This window comes from Scyliorhinus torazame, chromosome 18 (genome assembly GCF_047496885.1).
Source record: "Scyliorhinus torazame isolate Kashiwa2021f chromosome 18, sScyTor2.1, whole genome shotgun sequence".
Lineage (NCBI taxonomy): Eukaryota > Metazoa > Chordata > Chondrichthyes > Carcharhiniformes > Scyliorhinidae > Scyliorhinus > Scyliorhinus torazame.
Window position 1 is genome coordinate 148,864,742 of NC_092724.1, and position 18,199 is coordinate 148,882,940.

At 48.2% G+C, this 18,199-nt stretch overlaps 1 protein-coding gene across 1 annotated transcript in view; it reads left to right on the forward strand.

Annotated features, from left to right (window-relative positions):
- LOC140395604 (dynein axonemal heavy chain 17-like) overlaps window positions 1–18,199 on the forward strand; it is an 896,966-nt gene that overhangs the window by 49,490 nt on the left and 829,277 nt on the right. The window contains exons 3-4 of the mRNA XM_072483576.1: window positions 1,138–1,331; window positions 14,601–14,793. Coding sequence (XP_072339677.1) covers window positions 1,138–1,331; window positions 14,601–14,793 — 387 coding nt within the window. The remainder of the gene's footprint in view (window positions 1–1,137; window positions 1,332–14,600; window positions 14,794–18,199) is intronic.

An 18,199-nucleotide genomic window follows, 5' to 3' on the forward strand; every position in this document is an offset into this window, starting at 1 on the left:
TGATCGTGGAGGAGGTGTTGTTGTCTATCTTTACTGATTGTGGCCTGTGGGTTAGAAAGTTCAGGATCCAGTCGCAGAAGGAGGAGCCGAGGCCAAGGTCACGGAGTTTGGAGATGAGTTTTGTAGGAATGATGGTGTTGAAGGCTGAGCTGTAGTCGGTCGATAAATAGGAGTCTGACATAGCTGTCTTTGTTATCTAGGTGTTCCAGGGTAGAGTGCAGGGCCATGGAGATGGCGTCTGCAGCGAAAGGTGAACTGTAGTGGATCACCTTTATATACCTTTCCAGATCAATGACCAGAGGCACTGGTTTAAAAATGCTCGTCAATGATACTACACCAGGTGTAGTAGTTGGAAGAAGGGCAAGTGAACAGTTTGCCAAAGATCATTGAAAATTTGTTGAAGGTTAGAATGTGGAACACATCTTGCATGCTGTGGCTGTTCCTGGATCAAAAGTCTTATCTGCTTGTCATGCGCATTCAGTTTAAATGGTCCAGCCAATCTTTAATTCGTGCTCGTGTGTTTCCCCTTTCCCCTACCAGTGAAAATGGGATCTGCTGGAAACGGGAGTGGGACTCCTGGACCCAGGTCCCATCTGCCATATTCAAAGATCCACCGAGTCTCATAAGTGCACAGTGTTCTAAAAGGAGTCAATCAATTTATGATTCTAACAGGCAATTGTTGTCGAAGTTGGTATGTGGAAAATACCTAAAATTCAAAATATGCAGAGGACCTACTAATCTTTTCCTGAATGATTAAATTCTAATTTTGTAGTAACATATTGTCGAGTATGCTTTTCTACTTACTTTATATTTAAGTATTGCCTGACGTATACTTTTGTTCTCCATTGTGAAGTTACTTGAGTTAGTGATGACTGAAGTTAAAAAATTCATTCCACATTTGTAAATATGATGGCAAGTTGCTTCGTTTTGAGAAATAGTGTAAATTCTAAGTGTGTAAATTACAACTTCATGCACTTTTTTGTCATCTATGATATCTTTTCAAACTGATGGAATATTAAACAAAACTTACAAGACTCATCTCTAAAATTGTAGTGCAATTTGTATGCTGCATTTTATAGCTTTCATGTTTGTATGATCGTAAACTCTTCAAAATTCAGGATGATGCTTGTCTTCTAGGTGGTGTGTGCACTTTTCACCAACACTGATAATATGACTAAATGGCCTCAAGTCGTATCAGAAGATGTAGTGAAACATGCTCAACAACTTAAAAATGATGTCTTCGTATTTAGTGGACAACTAAAAGGGAAAGCACTTCTTGCTCTTCCAAAAAGTGCTGATGATCTGGAAAATTCAGATGAGGAGTCAGACAGGTATGATGGCAGAAAAACTTACTAATATTTGATAATGATTTTTCCCACTATATTTTTTCAAAGTGTAAAATAGTTTCTTACCTTTTATCTGGTTGTAGCATTCATTATTCCCTTCATAGAGTAGACATGCATAAGATCTGATCCGAGCTGATTCACCTAACCTAACCTTTTGGACACTAGGGGATATTTAGAATGGCCAATCCACCTAACCTTTATATTAAGCTAATGATAAAACAAAACTGAAGATTTCAAGTGGTAGAGGAAATTAATAGATTTAATAAAAGGAGGGTTAGCGCTATATGTTAATATCCATTTCATATACACTACTAAGGATATGTGAACAACAGGAAAAAATACATAAGATAAATCATTGATGGTGGTGACGGACTTTAGCCAGGAGTTTGTTAGATCATAATTTCCTTTTATGATCCGAGTTTTCCATGCTGTCAGCTTCAAATGGTTCTGGCATCAGTTGGGAAGCCTTTGTCAAACCTAAATCACAATTTAAAATATATTTTCAGCATCTATAATGGAGATCAAGACACATAGTTATAGCTGCGGTATGATTTGCTATTTTACCTAGTGCTATTTAGCTCTGAAAACAAATGTTTCCTCTTTCATTCAGCTTCTATGTATATGTAAACAAAATCATATCAACTGTCATCAAATTTTTTCCTTTTATTTAAGTTAAAAAAGTGCCTTGAAAAAGAGGAAGGGTGAAGTCTTAGTAAACACTTCAGTTTAGAAAAATGTCCATGTGGGTTACCTTGGGTAGAGGAACTCAACTGGAATCTTATTTGAAAAATGAAAATCGCTTATTGTCACAAGTAGGCTTCAAATGAGGTTACTGTGAAAAGCCCCTAGTCGCCACATTCCGGCGCCTGTTTGGGGAGGCTGGTACGGGAATTGAACGTGCGCTGCTGGCCTGCTTTGGTCTGTTTTAAAAGTCAGCTATTTAGCCCTGTTCTAAACCAACCCCGCAGCCACTATTCAGGTGTCAAGTGGCAGTTTTAACACACTCCACAGTATCTTACAGTAAAAGGATAGCTGCGGCTGAAACCCAGGAACAAAGAAACTTGCTGCGGATAATAGGGAGATCAGTCTTATGTTACAAGCCAACTTTGTTCAGGAGAAAAAAAGTTGATTGCGGATGGCATATGTGTCATGATATCCAGATCAGTATATCATGGTGCAATCACACACACACTGATGGACAGGCAGTTGGACCAACCAGCACACACAACATCGCAGCCAATCACCAGTGAGAGCACACGCACTATAAAACAGGGAACACCGCAGTTCCCGCTCATTCTACCAGGAGATAGCTCAGAGCACAGAGCTCACAGCGCGCCACTCAGACATAGACCATGTGCTGAGTGCCTCACTAAGATAGTGATAGGGCTGGGTCCACAGGTTAGCTGGTGAAGCACGTACCCAAGCCAGTAGTTAATTATTACCGTTGATTAGACAATAAAACAGAGTTGTACCATCTATAGCCGTGTTGGATCATTTGTGCATCAGAACACCCAACACGACATGATACCAGTAGTGGACGCAAACCAGCGACTGAGATCTACCTGCACCCTTTCAGAAATCCGCCATCCTGACTTCCGGTTGCGGCGATGCCCAGCTAAGCCGCACGTTTCGGCGGCTCCAGCTCAAACGGACCTTCGGGCTCTTTTAAGAGCCCCAACGGGGAATTTTTTCAGGACGAAACCCGGTGTGGGGTGAGCTAACAGGGAGTCCCCCCCAACGCAAGAGAAAAATATCGGCGGCGGTGGCTACATCGCGAAGAATCCTCGAGGATAGGGACAGGAGGGGAAAAAAAAGCAAGATGGCGGCGGAGAAAACCCAGGCGACATGGGGACCCGATCAAGACGAATTTTTAAGACGGTGTGTGGAGCTACTTAAGAAGGAGGTGCTGACACCGATGCTACAGGCAATTGAGGGGCTTAAGGAGGCACAAAAGACCCAGGAGACGGAGCTCCGCATGGTGGAGCAGAAGGTGACGGATAATGAAGACGAGATCCTGGGCCTGGCGGTCAAAACACAGACGCACGAGGCGCTCCACAAAAAGTGCATTGAAAGGATTGAGGCCCTAGAAAATAGAGCACGAAGGAAGAACCTTCGGATCCTGGGTCTCCCCGAGGGAGTGGAAGGAGTGGACTGCGGGGCTTACGTGAGCACGATGCTAAGCTCGCTGATGGGAGCTGAGGCCCCTTCGGGCCCCTTGGAAGTGGAAGGAGCTCATCGGGTCCCTGCGAGGAGACCAAAGGCGGGAGAACCATCTAGGGCGACAATCGTGCGATTTCATCGCTTCAATGATAGAGAAGTGGTTCTGAGATGGGCCAACAAGGTACGGAGTAGTAGATGGGAGAATGCGGTGGTATGGGTGTACCAGGATTGGAGTGCGGAGGTGGCGAGAAGGAGGGCGAGTTTTAATCGAGCCAAGGAGGTGCTACACAAGAAGAAGGTGAAGTTCGGGATGCTGCAGCCGGCGCGACTATGGGTCACGTACCAGGAGAGACATCACTACTTCGAAACGGCGGAAGAAGCATGGACCTTTATTAAAGACGAGAAACTGGATCGGAACTGAGGGACTGATCTTAGAGGGGAAATGACACTGTCGATGTATATAGGGATGTAAATTGGGAAGGGGGGGGACACACTAAGGAATGTGGGCGCCGGTGGGGGGAAAGAAGAGACATAGGCGGGGGATGAGGAATGGGAGTGGGGCGGTAGAGGGAGCTGCGCCACAAGGGGCGCACAACTACAGAGAATATGGGGCCTACTGTCCTTGCTCCCGTGCCAGAAAGGTGATGGCGGGAAGATAGGCGCAAGGTAGATGGGAGTTCCCCACACGGGGGGGTCAAGGAGTGAGCGGGAGAAGCCGGGGTCAGTTGAATTCAGCTGACTTTCGGAAGTAATATGGGGGGGCAATCACGCTAGATGGGGATCTAGCGGGGGGGGGGGGATAACTGGGTTGCTGCTGCAGAAATCAAAGAGGAACTGGTTAAAGAAAGGGTGGTCGGGGCTGGAATGCGCCACCTGGGGAATGGGGGGGAGCGCGGAACCGGGACGTGGGACTGGCCTAGAGAGGGTGATGGCTAGTCGACACGGGAAGGGGGCAGCTAGCCCCCCAGTGCGGCTGATCACGTGGAACGTGAGGGGCCTAAATGGACCAATTAAAAGGGCCCGAGTGTTCGCGCACTTGAAAGGACTGAGGGCAGACGTGGCTATGCTTCAGGAGACGCACCTGAAGGTGGCAGACCAAGTTAGGTTAAGGAAAGGATGGGTGGGACAGGTGTTCCATTCAGGGCTGGATGCAAAGAATAGAGGGGTGGCCATACTGGTGGGGAAACGGGTATCATTCGAAGCTAGGAGCATTGTAGCAGATAGTGGAGGCAGATATGTGATGGTGAGTGGCAGACTGGAGGGAACGGAGGTCGTGTTGGTTAACGTATATGCCCCGAATTGGGATGATGCGGGATTCATGAAGCGGATGCTGGGACGTATCCCGGACCTGGAGGTAGGAAACTTGATAATGGGGGAGACTTCAACACCATGCTGGACCCAGGGTTAGATAGATCTAGATCTAGGACCGGAAGAAGGCCGGCAGCGGCCAAGGTGCTTAAGGGGTTTATGGACCAAATGGGGGGAGTGGATCCATGGCGATTTGTTAGACCGAAGGCCAAGGTGTTCTCCTTCTTCTCCCATGTTCACAAGGTGTACTCCCGGATAGATTTTTTTGTTTTGGGAAGGTCGTTGATCTCGAGGGTGGAAGAAACTGAGTATTCAGCCATAGCTGTCTCAGATCATGCCCCACATTGGGTGGACCTGGAACTAGGAGAGGAGAGGGAGCAGCGTGCACTCTGGCGATTAGATGTGGGATTGTTGGCGGATGAGGGAGTCTGTGGAAGGGTGCGGGGATGTATCGAGAGATACCTGGAGGCCAATGACGACGGGGAGGTCCGAGTGGGAGTAGTATGGGAAGCACTAAAGGCGGTGGTCAGAGGAGAGCTGATCTCCATCAGGGCCCACAAAGGGAAAACAGAGGCCAAGGAAAGGGAAAGATTACTGGGGGAGATTTTAAGGGTGGATAAAGAATATGCGGAGGCCCCGGAGGAGGGACTATACAGGGAGAGACGACGACTCCAGACGGAGTTCGATCTTCTGACCACTAGGAGGGCGGAGGTGCAGTGGAGGAAGGCACAGGGGATGAGATATGAATATGGGGAAAAGGCTAGTCGCCTGTTGGCCCATCAGCTGCGAAAGAGGACAGCGGCGAGGGAGATAGGGGGAATTAGAGATGAAAAGGGAGCTACGGTGCGGAGAGCAGGGAAGATAAACGAGGTGTTTAAGATCTTTTACGAAAGACTTTATAGGTCCCAACCCCCGGAGGGAAAAGAGGAGATGCGGCAGTTTTTGGACCAATTAAGGTTCCCGAGGGTGGAGGAGCAGGAGGTGGAAGGCCTGGGGGCACCAATTGGGGTGGACGAGGTTACCAAGGGGCTGGGGAACATGCAGGCAGGGAAGGCCCCGGGACCAGATGGGTTCCCGGTGGAATTTTATAGAAAATATGTGGACTTGCTGGCCCCGCTGTTGGTGAGGACTTTTAACGAGGCCAGGGAAGGGGGGACTCTACCCCCGACAATGTCGGAGGCGACGATATCGCTAATTTTGAAGCGGGATAAAGATCCGCTGCAGTGCGGGTCCTATAGGCCTATTTCACTACTAAATGTGGACGCCAAATTGCTAGCAAAGGTACTGGCAACGAGGATAGAGGACTGTGTCCCGGGGGTGGTGCACGAAGACCAGACAGGATTCGTAAAGGGGAGACAACTAAATGTCAACGTGCGACGGCTATTAGGGGTGATAATGATGCCCCCAGCAGAGGGGGAGGCAGAGATAGTGGCGGCAATGGACGCAGAGAAGGCATTTAATAGGGTGGAGTGGGAGTATCTATGGGAGGTGCTGAGGAGGTTCGGGTTCGGGGACGGGTTTGTTAGCTGCTCTATGGGGCCCCAACGGCAAGTGTGGTCACGGGTCGGCAAAGATCGGAGTATTTCCGACTATACAGGGGAACAAGACAGGGATGCCCTCTATCTCCATTACTGTTCGCGTTGGCAATTGAACCCTGGCCATGGCGCTGAGAGACTCCAGAAAATGGAGAGGGGTGATTAGAGGGGGAGAGGAACACCGAGTGTCACTCTACGCGGATGACCTACTGCTGTATGTGACGGACCCAGTGGGGGGGATGACAGAGGTCATGCAGATATTGAGGGAGTTCGGAGATTTCTCGGGATATAGGCTTAACATGGGAAAGAGTGAACTTTTTGTGATACACCCTGGGGACCAGAGTAGAGGGATAGATGGCCTGCCTTTAAGGAGAGTGGAAAGAAACTTTCGATACCTGGGGATTCAGATAGCCAGGAGCTGGGGAACCTTGCACAGACTAATCTGACAAGACTGGTGGAACAAATGGAAGAGGACTTCAAGAGGTGGGACATGCAGCCACTGTCACTGGCGGGCAGAGTGCAGGCAATTAAGATGATGGTCCTCCCGAGGTTCCTATTTGTGTTCCAATGTCTCCCTATACTGATCACTAAGGCCTTCTTTAAAAAAATAGACAGGAGCATCACGAGCTTCGTGGGGGCAGGGAAAGTTCCGAGGGTAAGGAGGGGGTTCTTACAACGTAGTAGAGACAGAGGGGGACTGGCGCTGCCGAATTTGGGTGACTACTACTGGGCCGCCAATGTGGCGATGATCCGTAAATGGATGATAGAGGGAGAGGGAGCGGCGTGGAAAAGATTAGAGAGGAAGTCCTGTAAAGGGACGAGTCTAGAGGCGCTGGTGACGGCGCCACTACCGTTCTCACCAAAACAAATTTACCACGAACCCAGTGGTGGCGGCAACATTAAATATCTGGGGGCAATGGAGGCGACAGAGAGGTGTGCTGGGAGCCTTGGTGGGGTCCCCAATTAGGAACAACCATAGGTTTGCCCCAGGGAGGATGGATGGAGGATTCCAGAGCTGGCACCAGTTGGGAATTAGGAGGGTGGGAGATTTATTTATAGACGGGACGTTCGCGAGCTTGGGAGCGCTGGAGGAAAAGTATAAGCTGCCCCGGGGAAATTTCTTTAGGTATATGCAGGTGAGGGCGTTCACAAGACAACAGGTGAGGGAATTTCCATTGCTCCCGACACGGGGGATCCAGGATAGAATGCTTTCGGGGGTGTGGGTCGGGGAGGGCAAGGTGTCAGAGATATACCGAGAGATGAGAGAAGAGGAGGAGGAGCTGGTGGGCGAACTGAAAGGAAAATGGGAAGAAGAGCTCGGGGAGGAGATAGAGGAGGGTTTGTGGGCTGATGCCCTAAGCAGGGTAAATTCCTCTTCCTCGTGTGCCAGGCTTAGCCTGATTCAATTTAAGGTGCTGCATAGAGCACACAAAACGGGAGCAAGGTTGAGCAGGTTCTTCGGGGTGGAGGACAAGTGCGAGAGGTGCGGCGGAAGCCCGGCAAACCACACGCACATGTTTTGGTTGTGCCCGGCACTGGAGGGGTATTGGAGGGGAGTGACGGGAGTGATCTCGAAGGTGGTGAAGGTCCGGGTCAAACCAGGCTGTGGGTTAGCTTTATTTGGAGTTGCGGATGAGCCGGGAGTGCAGGAGGCGAAAGAGGCCGATGTTGTGGCCTTTGCGTCCCTCGTAGCCCGGCGTAGGATTTTACTCATGTGGAAGGAAGCGAAACCCCCCGGACTGGAGGCCTGGATAAACGATATGGCAGGGTTCATAAAACTGGAGCAGATTAAGTTTGCGCTGAGAGGATCGGCCCAAGGGTTCACCAGACGGTGGCAACCGTACCTCGACTACCTAGCGGAACGTTAGAGGGAAGATAGACGACCAGCAGCAGCAACCCAGGGGGGAGGGGGGTGGTGGGGGGTGGAAGGGAGGGAGGGGGGGGGGGGGGGGGGGGAGTTTCATTTTATGTTATTTGGTTAGTTTACCATGTTAGTTACTCATTATTAGATTGTAGTTATCATGTTACTTGTACTGTTAACTTTTCTTTTTGTTTGATGTGTAAGGGGAAAAAATTGTGAATGAAAAACTTCAATAAAATATATTTTTTTAAAAAAAAGATCCGCCATCCTGCTCCATGGAAAACATCAGCCCGCCGCAGCCGCTCCGAATTGCTGGCAATCTCGGCGTAAACTGGAAGCTGTTTAAACCGCTTCCAGCTCTTCCTCGAAGCCACAGACAGGGAGAATGCATCGGACACCAGGAAGATTGCCCTCCTCCTCTCCACGGCGGGGCAACAGGCCATCCACATCTATAACTCCCTGGCATTCGCGGAAGGCGAGGACAAAACAAAATATAAGACGGTGCTTCTGAAGTTTGATGAACACTTCAGTGTGGAAGTCAATGAGAGATTTGAGACATACCTATTCCAGCAGAGCCTGCAGGGTCAGGATGAGCTTTTCCAATCTTACTTAACACACCTCCGAATCCTCGCGCAGTCCTGCGGCTATGGGCCACCTCCGACTCCATGATATGAGATCAGATAGTTTTTGGGGTCATCTCGGACACCCTACGCCAGCAGCTCCTTACAATAAAGCGACTCACCCTAGCGACTGCTATCGAGACCTGTGTCCTCCATGAGAACGCGACCAGCCGGTACTCCCAAATCCAGGCAGCCGAAACGGCACGGCACGGGCCCCACGAGGCGGAGCGGGTCCAGTCGATCGAGTACCTCCCGGCCCGTGGCCCAGACGAGGGTGGCCATTTTGCGCGCTTTCCGAAGCCTCCCACACTTGTACGCGGCAAAAGAGGGGACGTTGACGCACAGGAACGTGATGTGCGGGCGCGCTATACACACGACCGCACCACGCATGCGCGGTGGCGCAACGAACGCTATGACGTCACGACTGTGAGTCCACCCACTTAAAGCGGCAATGTCCGGCCAAAGCGCGACAATGCCTACGATGTGGCAGGATGGGCCACTACGCTGCCTGCTGTCGAGCAGCTCAACCTGCCAACTCCCAACAATTCCGCCAGCCTCGTAGGGACGTGCGGGCGATTCAGCCCACCTTCACTGAGTCATATCCAGATAGTATGCAGACCAGCGATACCGAAGACAGGGAGCCCTTCCGCGTTGCGGTAATCCACAAGAACCGGATGTCCCCAAGTCGGAACCACCAGCTGCTGCCAGTGCACAGCATTGATCCGGGCGATGAGTGGTGTGCCACCCTAACGGTCCCCAAATTCGTCGCCCACCTGAGAGACTTGACTTATGAGCCTGTTAGCACATTGGACTCACTGAATTATTTTACAGTACTGTTAACGGGTTTTTTTTTCTTGTCGTTCATTGTTCCAGAGTTTTCTCTCATCGTTTGTTGATTGCATTTGTTATGTTCTTGGTACAACGTCGTTGTTCTGGTGCACCTGACACCTTCCTCTGTATATAGTTAGCCTCATGTACATGTTGTAAATATTGCACACACATACTCAGATGCACTCAGTACACATTTCTATTTATTATCATGTCGGCACATATCCTTTGTGAAAGGGGAGGATGTCATGATATCCAGATCAGCATATCATGGTGCAATCACACACACACTGATGGACAGGCAGTTAGACCAACCAGCACACACATAACATCGCAGCCAATCACCAGTGAGAGAACACGCACTATAAAACAGGGAACACCACAGTTCCCGTTCATTCTACCAGGAGATAGCTCAGAGCACAGAGCTCACAGCGTGCCACTCAGACATAGACCATGTGCTGAGTGCCTCACTGAGATAGTGATAGGGCTGGGTCCACAGGTTTTCTGGTGAAGCACGTACCCAAGCCAGTAGTTAATTATTACCGTTGATTAGACAATAAAACAGAGTTGTACCATCTACAGCCGTGTTGGATCATTTGTGAATCAGAACACCCAACATGACAATATAGAATTTAATAATTTGCTTGTTCTCATACATGAACTGCTCTGGAATCATACATATGATGGGTGGTTGGATTTTTCCAGGACCAGAAATAGGTGTGTCTATCATACGTAGCCAGAGGTCTTCTAGCCACGCTTCCTTTTCCAACAGGGCCGCTACAGAAGCTCCTGTCTAATTTGAAATTTGTGAGATGACAATTTACATATCTATCAGCATTCCAAAATGTGAATCGTGGGCCTTTAATTTCCACCAAGGAGCATAGAACATAGAACATTACAGCGCAGTACAGGCCCTTCGGCCCTCGATGTTGCACCGACCTGTGAAACCACTCTAAAGCCCATCTACACTATTCCCTTATCGTCCATATGTCTATCCAATGACCATTTGAATGCCCTTAGTGTTGGCGAGTCCACTATTGTTGCAGGCAGGGCATTCCACGCCCTTACTACTCTCTGAGTAAAGAACCTACTTCTGACATCTGTCTTATATCTATCTCCCCTCAATTTAAAGGTATGTCCCCTCGTGCTAGACGTCACCATCCGAGGAAAAATGCTCTCACTGTCCACCCTATCCAATCCTCTGATCATCTTGTATGCCTCAATTAAGTCACCTCTTAACCTTCTTCTCTCTAACGAAAACAGCCTCAAGTCCCTCAGCCTTTCCTCATAAGATCTTCCCTCCATACCAGGCAACATTCTGGTAAATCTCCACTGCACCCTTTTCCAATGCTTCCACATCCTTCCTATAATGCAGCGACCAGAATTGCACGCAATACTCCAAATGCGGCCGCACCAGAGTGTTGTATAGCTGCAACATGACCTCATGGCTCTTAAACTCAATCCCTCTGCCAATAAAAGCTAACACACCGTACGCCTTCTTAACAACCCTCTCAACCTGGGTGGCAACTTTCAGGTATCTATGTACATGGACACCGAGATCTCTCTGCTCATCCACACTGCCAAGAATCTTACCATTAGCCCAGTACTCAGTCTTCCTGTTATTCCTTCCAAAATGAATCACCTCACACTTTTCTGCATTAAACTCCATTTGCCACCTCTCAGCCCAGAGCTGCAGCTTATCTATGTCCCTCTGTAACTTGTAACATCCTTCCGCACTGTCCACAACTCCACCGACTTTAGTGTCATCTGCAAATTTACTCACCCTCCTTCTACGCTGTCCTCCAGGTCATTTATAAAAATGACAAACAGCATTGGCCCCAAAACAGATCCTTGTGGTACACCACTAGTAACTGGACTCCAGTCTGAACCATCAACCACCACCCTTTGTCTTCTTCCAGCTAGCCAAGTTCTGATCCAAACTGCTAAATCACCCTGAATCCCATGCCTCCGTATTTTCTGCAGTAGCCTACCATGGGGAACCTTATCAAACGCTTTACTGAAATCCATATACACCACATCAACTGCTTTACCCTCATCCACCTGTTTGGTCACCTTCTCAAAGAACTCTATAAGGTTTGTGAGGCACGACCTACCCTTCACAAAACCGTGTTGACTATCTCTAATCAAATTATTCCTTACCAGATGATTATACATCCTATCTCTTATAAACCGTTCCAAGATTTTTCCCACAACAGAAGTAAGGCTCACTGGTCTATAGTTACCGGGGTTATCTCTACTCCCCTTCTTGAACAAGGGGACAACATTTGCTATCCTCCAGTCTTCTGGCACTATTCCTGAAGACAAAGATGACTTAAAGATCAAGGCCAAAGGCTCAGCAATCTCCTCCCTAGCTTGCCAGAGAATCCTAGGATAAATCCCATCCGGCCCAGTTGACTTATCTATTTTCACATTTTCCAGAATTGCTAACACCTCCTCCTTATGAACCTCAAGCCCTTCTAGTCTAGTAGCCTGAATCTCAGTATTCTCCTCGACAACATTGTCTTTTTCCTGTGTGAATACTGACGTAAAATATTCATTTAGCACCTCTCCTATCTCCTCGGACTCCAAGCACAACTTCCCACTACTGTCCTTGACTGGCCCTACTCTTACCCTGTCCACTTTCCCCCAAATACCAGAGCATATGCTATGAGAAAAGCTGTTAGCTCCAGACAAGTGGGTGAAGGGAAAATTGGAGACATTTATGGGTGGTTGGGAGGCTACAGGAGGGGAAGGGTTCCGATGTGATGGCCTTCACCTCCCTGATTGCTCGGCGAAGGATTTTGCTAAACTGGCGGTCGGCAATGCCGTTGGGGGAAGGCGCGGTGTTGGGGGACCCACACAAATATTTGAGCCTGGAGGTGGTCAAGTTCGTCCTGAGAGGGTTGGAGGAAGGGTTTTACGTGTGGTGGCTTCAGTTCCTATCCATGTTGTTATGGGCGAGGGCTTAGAAACTCCAAAGTGTATTATTAAGCTCACCTGACCTATAACTTTTATGTTGAATTTGGCTAGGGTGAGCACAAGAGCCTTCACTTCGGGTACGATTCATCAGACTTCCTAGGTGCTTTTACCAAAACAAAGTTTATTATAAGAATGTAAGTTAACATATAAAGAACAAGAACTTGTTATCAATTACAAACATCAAAAAAACACACAACAGCTACAGTAATCTATGTATAATGTTAATTAATGAATCCTCCTTAATAACTGTTCCAATTCAATACAAAATCCAATAAACCAAAACCCCTTTCAAGGGTGTGTCCCTGCACACTGTAATCTCACTTGAATGGGACTGGTCCTTTCCCTGAGATCCAGCCTGCAACCAGCAGATTCAAAACTCCTTCTGGAAAGCAACTCTGTCTTTAAAATTGCCACAGTGTGTGTTTAACCCGTATATGATGGACAAATGATCACACAAGTTTGGTGAGTACAACGATAGTTTATTTGACATACACAAGATTGTTTACTTAATTAATTACACGTTCATGCACATTGGACTATAACTAACACACTTAAACGACCTTGACTTAACGTCCAGGTGACTGGCAGATACAGAGTAGATAAGACCGTATCTGATTCTAGTAGTCCGGTGGAGGCTGCAGTTCCTGTAGGTAGTCTGTGTTCTCTATAGTCATCCTTCTGTGGATGGCGTGGGTTCTTGGCCTTTGTTAGTAGCTGTTGATGCTGCAGTCGAGAGAGAGCGAGTGATGGCCTGCGCAGTGCCTTTTAACCGGCTTGGATTTTCCCTGCCCCTTTTGTGGGCGGTCTCTAGGTCATTGTCAATCAATTGATCAAGTCCAATCAAGGGCTGCCACATCGATTTTGGAGTGGGCATTCAGTGGCCATGCCTGGAAGTGTTAAGAGCAGGGCTTGGGTGCCGCTGTGTCTAGTAGACAATGTGATTGACAGGATAGTTCTATTGTTCCTGAGAAGACCTTTTAATGGCCTTTTTCCTGTGTTTGTTTCTGCATAATCTGAGCTACAATTTGTATATTTGCAGGTTGCAACATGTCTGTGTTCAAGCTTGGCCAAACTTCCAATCACTCTTTGCAGGCGGCCATTTTAGATGGCCACAGCAATTTGCCACACCCAATGTGCTTTCAGTTCACTGGAACAGCTCGAAAAGAAAAACAGAGAAAACAGTGAAACACTGCTTTTTTCTTCTGCAGTCCAAAGCAACAATCCGAAACTGAAACCCAAAAACCTAAACCCCTTATCACCTGACAGCCACAGCCCAGCTCCACCCACAAATGACATCACTGAAGCTGGGCTACAAGCCAAGTGGTAAAAACAAAATCTTTCTTAAACGGACACTCACATGACAATGTTCAAAGATCTGTTTGGCGCTGGGGCTGAGGAGGGGGAGGGAGAAGGGGTTGTTGGAGGGTGGGGGGGGGGTGGTGTAAGGGGAAACATGTTACAAACTGAGTATAACTATTGTGATTGTGGGTGTTTTTTTGTGACCAAACCTTGTTTGAATTTGGAATAAAATATCTTTTTAAAAAATAATCCTTTTGTTTTTGGAGTCACTGGTGTCAGGTCTGATAATGCTTTTGCCATTTGCACCATTATGGAAGATTACATCTTGCAAGGTTTTCCTTAGTGTGGAGGTGGCTGGACCAGACCCCTCGTTGCTGTGGTCATTGTTACCTTGAAACTGCTGCAAGGCAACTGGCTGAACTATTTGTTAGTTCAGCAAATCGCCATTTTTACCAGCACAGAAATCAATATATATTTTCCATCACATCTCACCCGTGACACTTTGCAACTCCCCTTTATTTTTCAGGTTCCCCACTGTCAAGGTTGGCATCACGTGATTGGGAAATGAACATCTTTTACAGGAACTAAGGTTTTCTACTAATATTGTTTGAAAATGAAATTGTTCCATAGTGACTGCATTCTAATGTATATTTTAAAATTCCAGCTCAACCATTCAAGTAGATGGTGCCACTTTACATGCTATTGAATCTGTCGTCATTGATTGGACACATCAAGTCAAAGATGTATTAAACAAGGATTCAGCACAAGCTTTGCTGGATGGCTTGAACCCTTTGCCTAGAGAAGAGACTGATTTCTGGGACTTAAGACTGAAAGATCTAAAATGCCTTCACGAACAGGTGCTCATAACAATTATGCACGATTAGACAGTTTAAAAAGTATAAGACAGTAAATCGAGTATCAATTTTATCGAGCCCTATAAATCATTGCAACATTGCTATTTTAGAATGATTGCGATGCTATTGTAAAATGTTAATAGAATTACTCTGGCCAATTTACCTACAGATGTGAAAATCAACATCAATTTGATATAGAAGTAAAATGGCCTGACATTTGTTTTTCATTGATGTTGGTTTTCATATTAATAGTTTGTGTAAGAGAAAACATGTTGACCAATTACGTGTGATGTTGTGCTCCGTCAGTGTACTATGCATTACTGGAGTATATATTGCTTACTATTACCACCCTCACAAGACCTATGGGGCGGGACCGATTAAGCTTCCCATGAGCCTCGAGGAACATGTGCTCCTCGCTGAGTGGCGGGGGTCCTTCAGTGGAGTAATTGACTCCAGATATAAAACCCATCCCAGAAAGGCTCCTGGACAGAGAAGTCCTGGCTGGGACCTGGATTGTGACCTGTATCTAATTTGCTTTAAACAATAAATCGTTTCTATTACCCTCTCATGCCTGATTCCTCTGTGACCGCAAAACTTACCAAATGTAGTAAGCAAACAGGAGTGTGTAATTTGTGAAATGAGATCAGTCGCAGCATGATGTAGCGCAGTCCCAGGCGGAGGTGGTCCACCCTGTCGTCCATGGCCTCGAGCATGCAGACCCTGGTTGAGAGGGCAGCCGGCCTCCAGGACTGGCAGCGGCAGGTGGTGGGAGAGCCTCAGTGGCTAGCTCTGCTCGGAGTAGCCCAGGGGCCACTGGACACCCCGAGGGAGAAAGAGGTGATGGGGGCCTGTGCTGGTGACTCCCGCAGGGATGTGCCGGAGACACCTCTGAAACCTCCCCTCTTGTCCCTGGCGCATCACATGGGCAGCAGGAAGAACAGGGTGGCACTACACCACCTGAGACACACGAGCAGCAGCCGGACCCAACAAGGCCCGGTCACCCAGAAGACGGCTGCCAAAGGGGACCCATGTCACAGGGCAGGTATCACAGTGGGCCTCCACCACAGCTTTATTTTAAAATATTTTTATTCAAGGCTTTTCAACAAAATGTAAATATACAAACTTTTTTGAAGCAATCAAACAGCAACAAAAGACCATCACATCAAACCTCTCAAGGACCCAGAAAAGCCCGTCACACAAGCGGGGCCTTCCCCACCCACACATATCCTGAATCAACCCATTAGCTTTTTTGAAAAATTACTTACGAACAAAGGTTCCTTTTAATTGTCTGCATCCGCCCTGCCAATGACAACGGCAAAACATAGCCCCTCCTAAAATCTGTCTTCACCCTCTCCACCAATCGAGCCAAATTTAACCTATGCAGCAGGGCCCAGTTCCACGCCACCTGGATACCGAGGTATCTAAAGCTTGACCCCACCACACTAAACAGCAACTCCCCAACTACCTTTTCTGCCCCCTAACATTGATCGGGAACACTACACTCTTTCCCATATTCAATTTATACCCTGAAAACCTGCCAAAATCCCCACTATCCCCCGCCACTGCAGCCCAACGTGTTTGAAATACATAATAGCAGATCATCTGCGTACAACAAAACCCTATACTCGACTCCCCACCACCCTCTTCAATCCCTCTCCAAGCCCTCGACACCCTGAGCACGATTGCCAGTGGCTCTATCGTCAAAGCAAAAATCAGTGGGGTGAGCGGACACCCCCGTCTCGTCCCACGGTGTAAACCAAAGTACTCCAAACACACTTGGTTCGTCTGCACACTCGCCTCCGGCACCTAAGACAGCAACCGGACCCAACCCCTGCCCGAACCCGAACCTCCCCAACACCTCAAACAAATATGCCCACTCCAACTGATCAAAATCCTTCTCTGTGTCCATCACCACCACTACCTCAACCTCCTGCCCCCCAAGGGCATCATGATCACAATCAATAATCTCCGGACATTTGGCAACAACTGCCTTTCTTTCACCAAACCCGTCTGATCCTGTTCAATCACCCGGCATACAGTCATCAATCTGCGATGCAAGCACCTTTGCCAATAACTTGGCATCAACATTCAACAATGCTATCGGGCGGTGTGACACACATTGCATCGGGTCCGTATCTTTTTAAAAAAATCTTTTTATTCTCCTAATTTTCAAAATTTTCATCAAATAAACAACAAAAGAACAAACAAACAAAAAACAAACACAATAACAATCCCCCAAATAAAACCAGCTCCCCCCCTCAATATACAGACCAAAACAGCCACTCGTGTGTTCCAGGTAAAATAATTAACAGTCAATCAGTAGACAGTGCAATCAAAAACAGCAGTAACCCCAACCCTCCCCCCTCATGTTTAATGGCAACCAATTCTCAAAAGTGCATGATAAACAGTCCCCATGAATTGTAGAACCCCTCCGTCATCCCCCTTAGCTCAAATTTCACCTTCTCAAGAGTCAGAAATTCAAATCCAAGCCGAGGCACAGGGTGGAGAAGCTGACCTCCATCCTAACAGGACCCGCAAATGCCAAAACATCTACCTCCGCACCCACCTGCAGCTCGGGCCAGTCCGACATCCAGGGCCCTGGTTCCAAGTTCAGATGTAGTACCCCGAGATGATACCGAAAACCTCGCTCCAATACCTCTCCAGCTTCGGACAGGACCAAAACATGTATACAACGTTCACATTCATCCTCCACTCCCTCAAAGAGTCAGCTCATCCTCGCCCTTGTGAGGTGTGCCCTATACACGACCTTCAGCTGTATCAGCCCCAACATCGCACATGAGATTGAGGCGTTCACCCTCCGCAGTACCTCACACCACAGACCTTCTTCCATAACCTCCCCCAACTCTTTCTCCTACTTGGCTTTAATTCCCTCCATGGACACCCCATCCTCCCCAAAATCCTCCTGTTGATCGCCAACACCACCCATCTTCTCCATTCCCTCTGCCGTCAATACCGCGAGGGTCAGCGCTATCGGGAAGCTCTGAACCTCCTTCCGAGCACAGTCTCGAAGTTGCAGGTACCTAAGCCCTTCCCCATGCCCCAGTCCATATTTCTCCCCACCTCTTCCAACCTCGCAAAAAAGTCCCCCCAGGAACAGGTCTTTTAATACACTGACCTCCCTCTCCTCCCATCTCCGAATCTCCCATCCAGCCTCCCCTTAAAACTGTGATTCTCCCTGATTGGTATCTCCTCTGACCCAGCCCCCTGCTTAAACTGCTGCCTCAACTGCCTCCAAATCGTCACTGTCGCTACCACCACCAGACTCCCAGAGTACTTGCCGGGCCCATCGGGAGCAGCGTTGTTGCCAGCGCCCTCGATCCCGACTCCCTGCAGAAACCCTCCTCCATCCTAACACACCAGGACTCCCCCCCCCCTCCAACCTTACTCC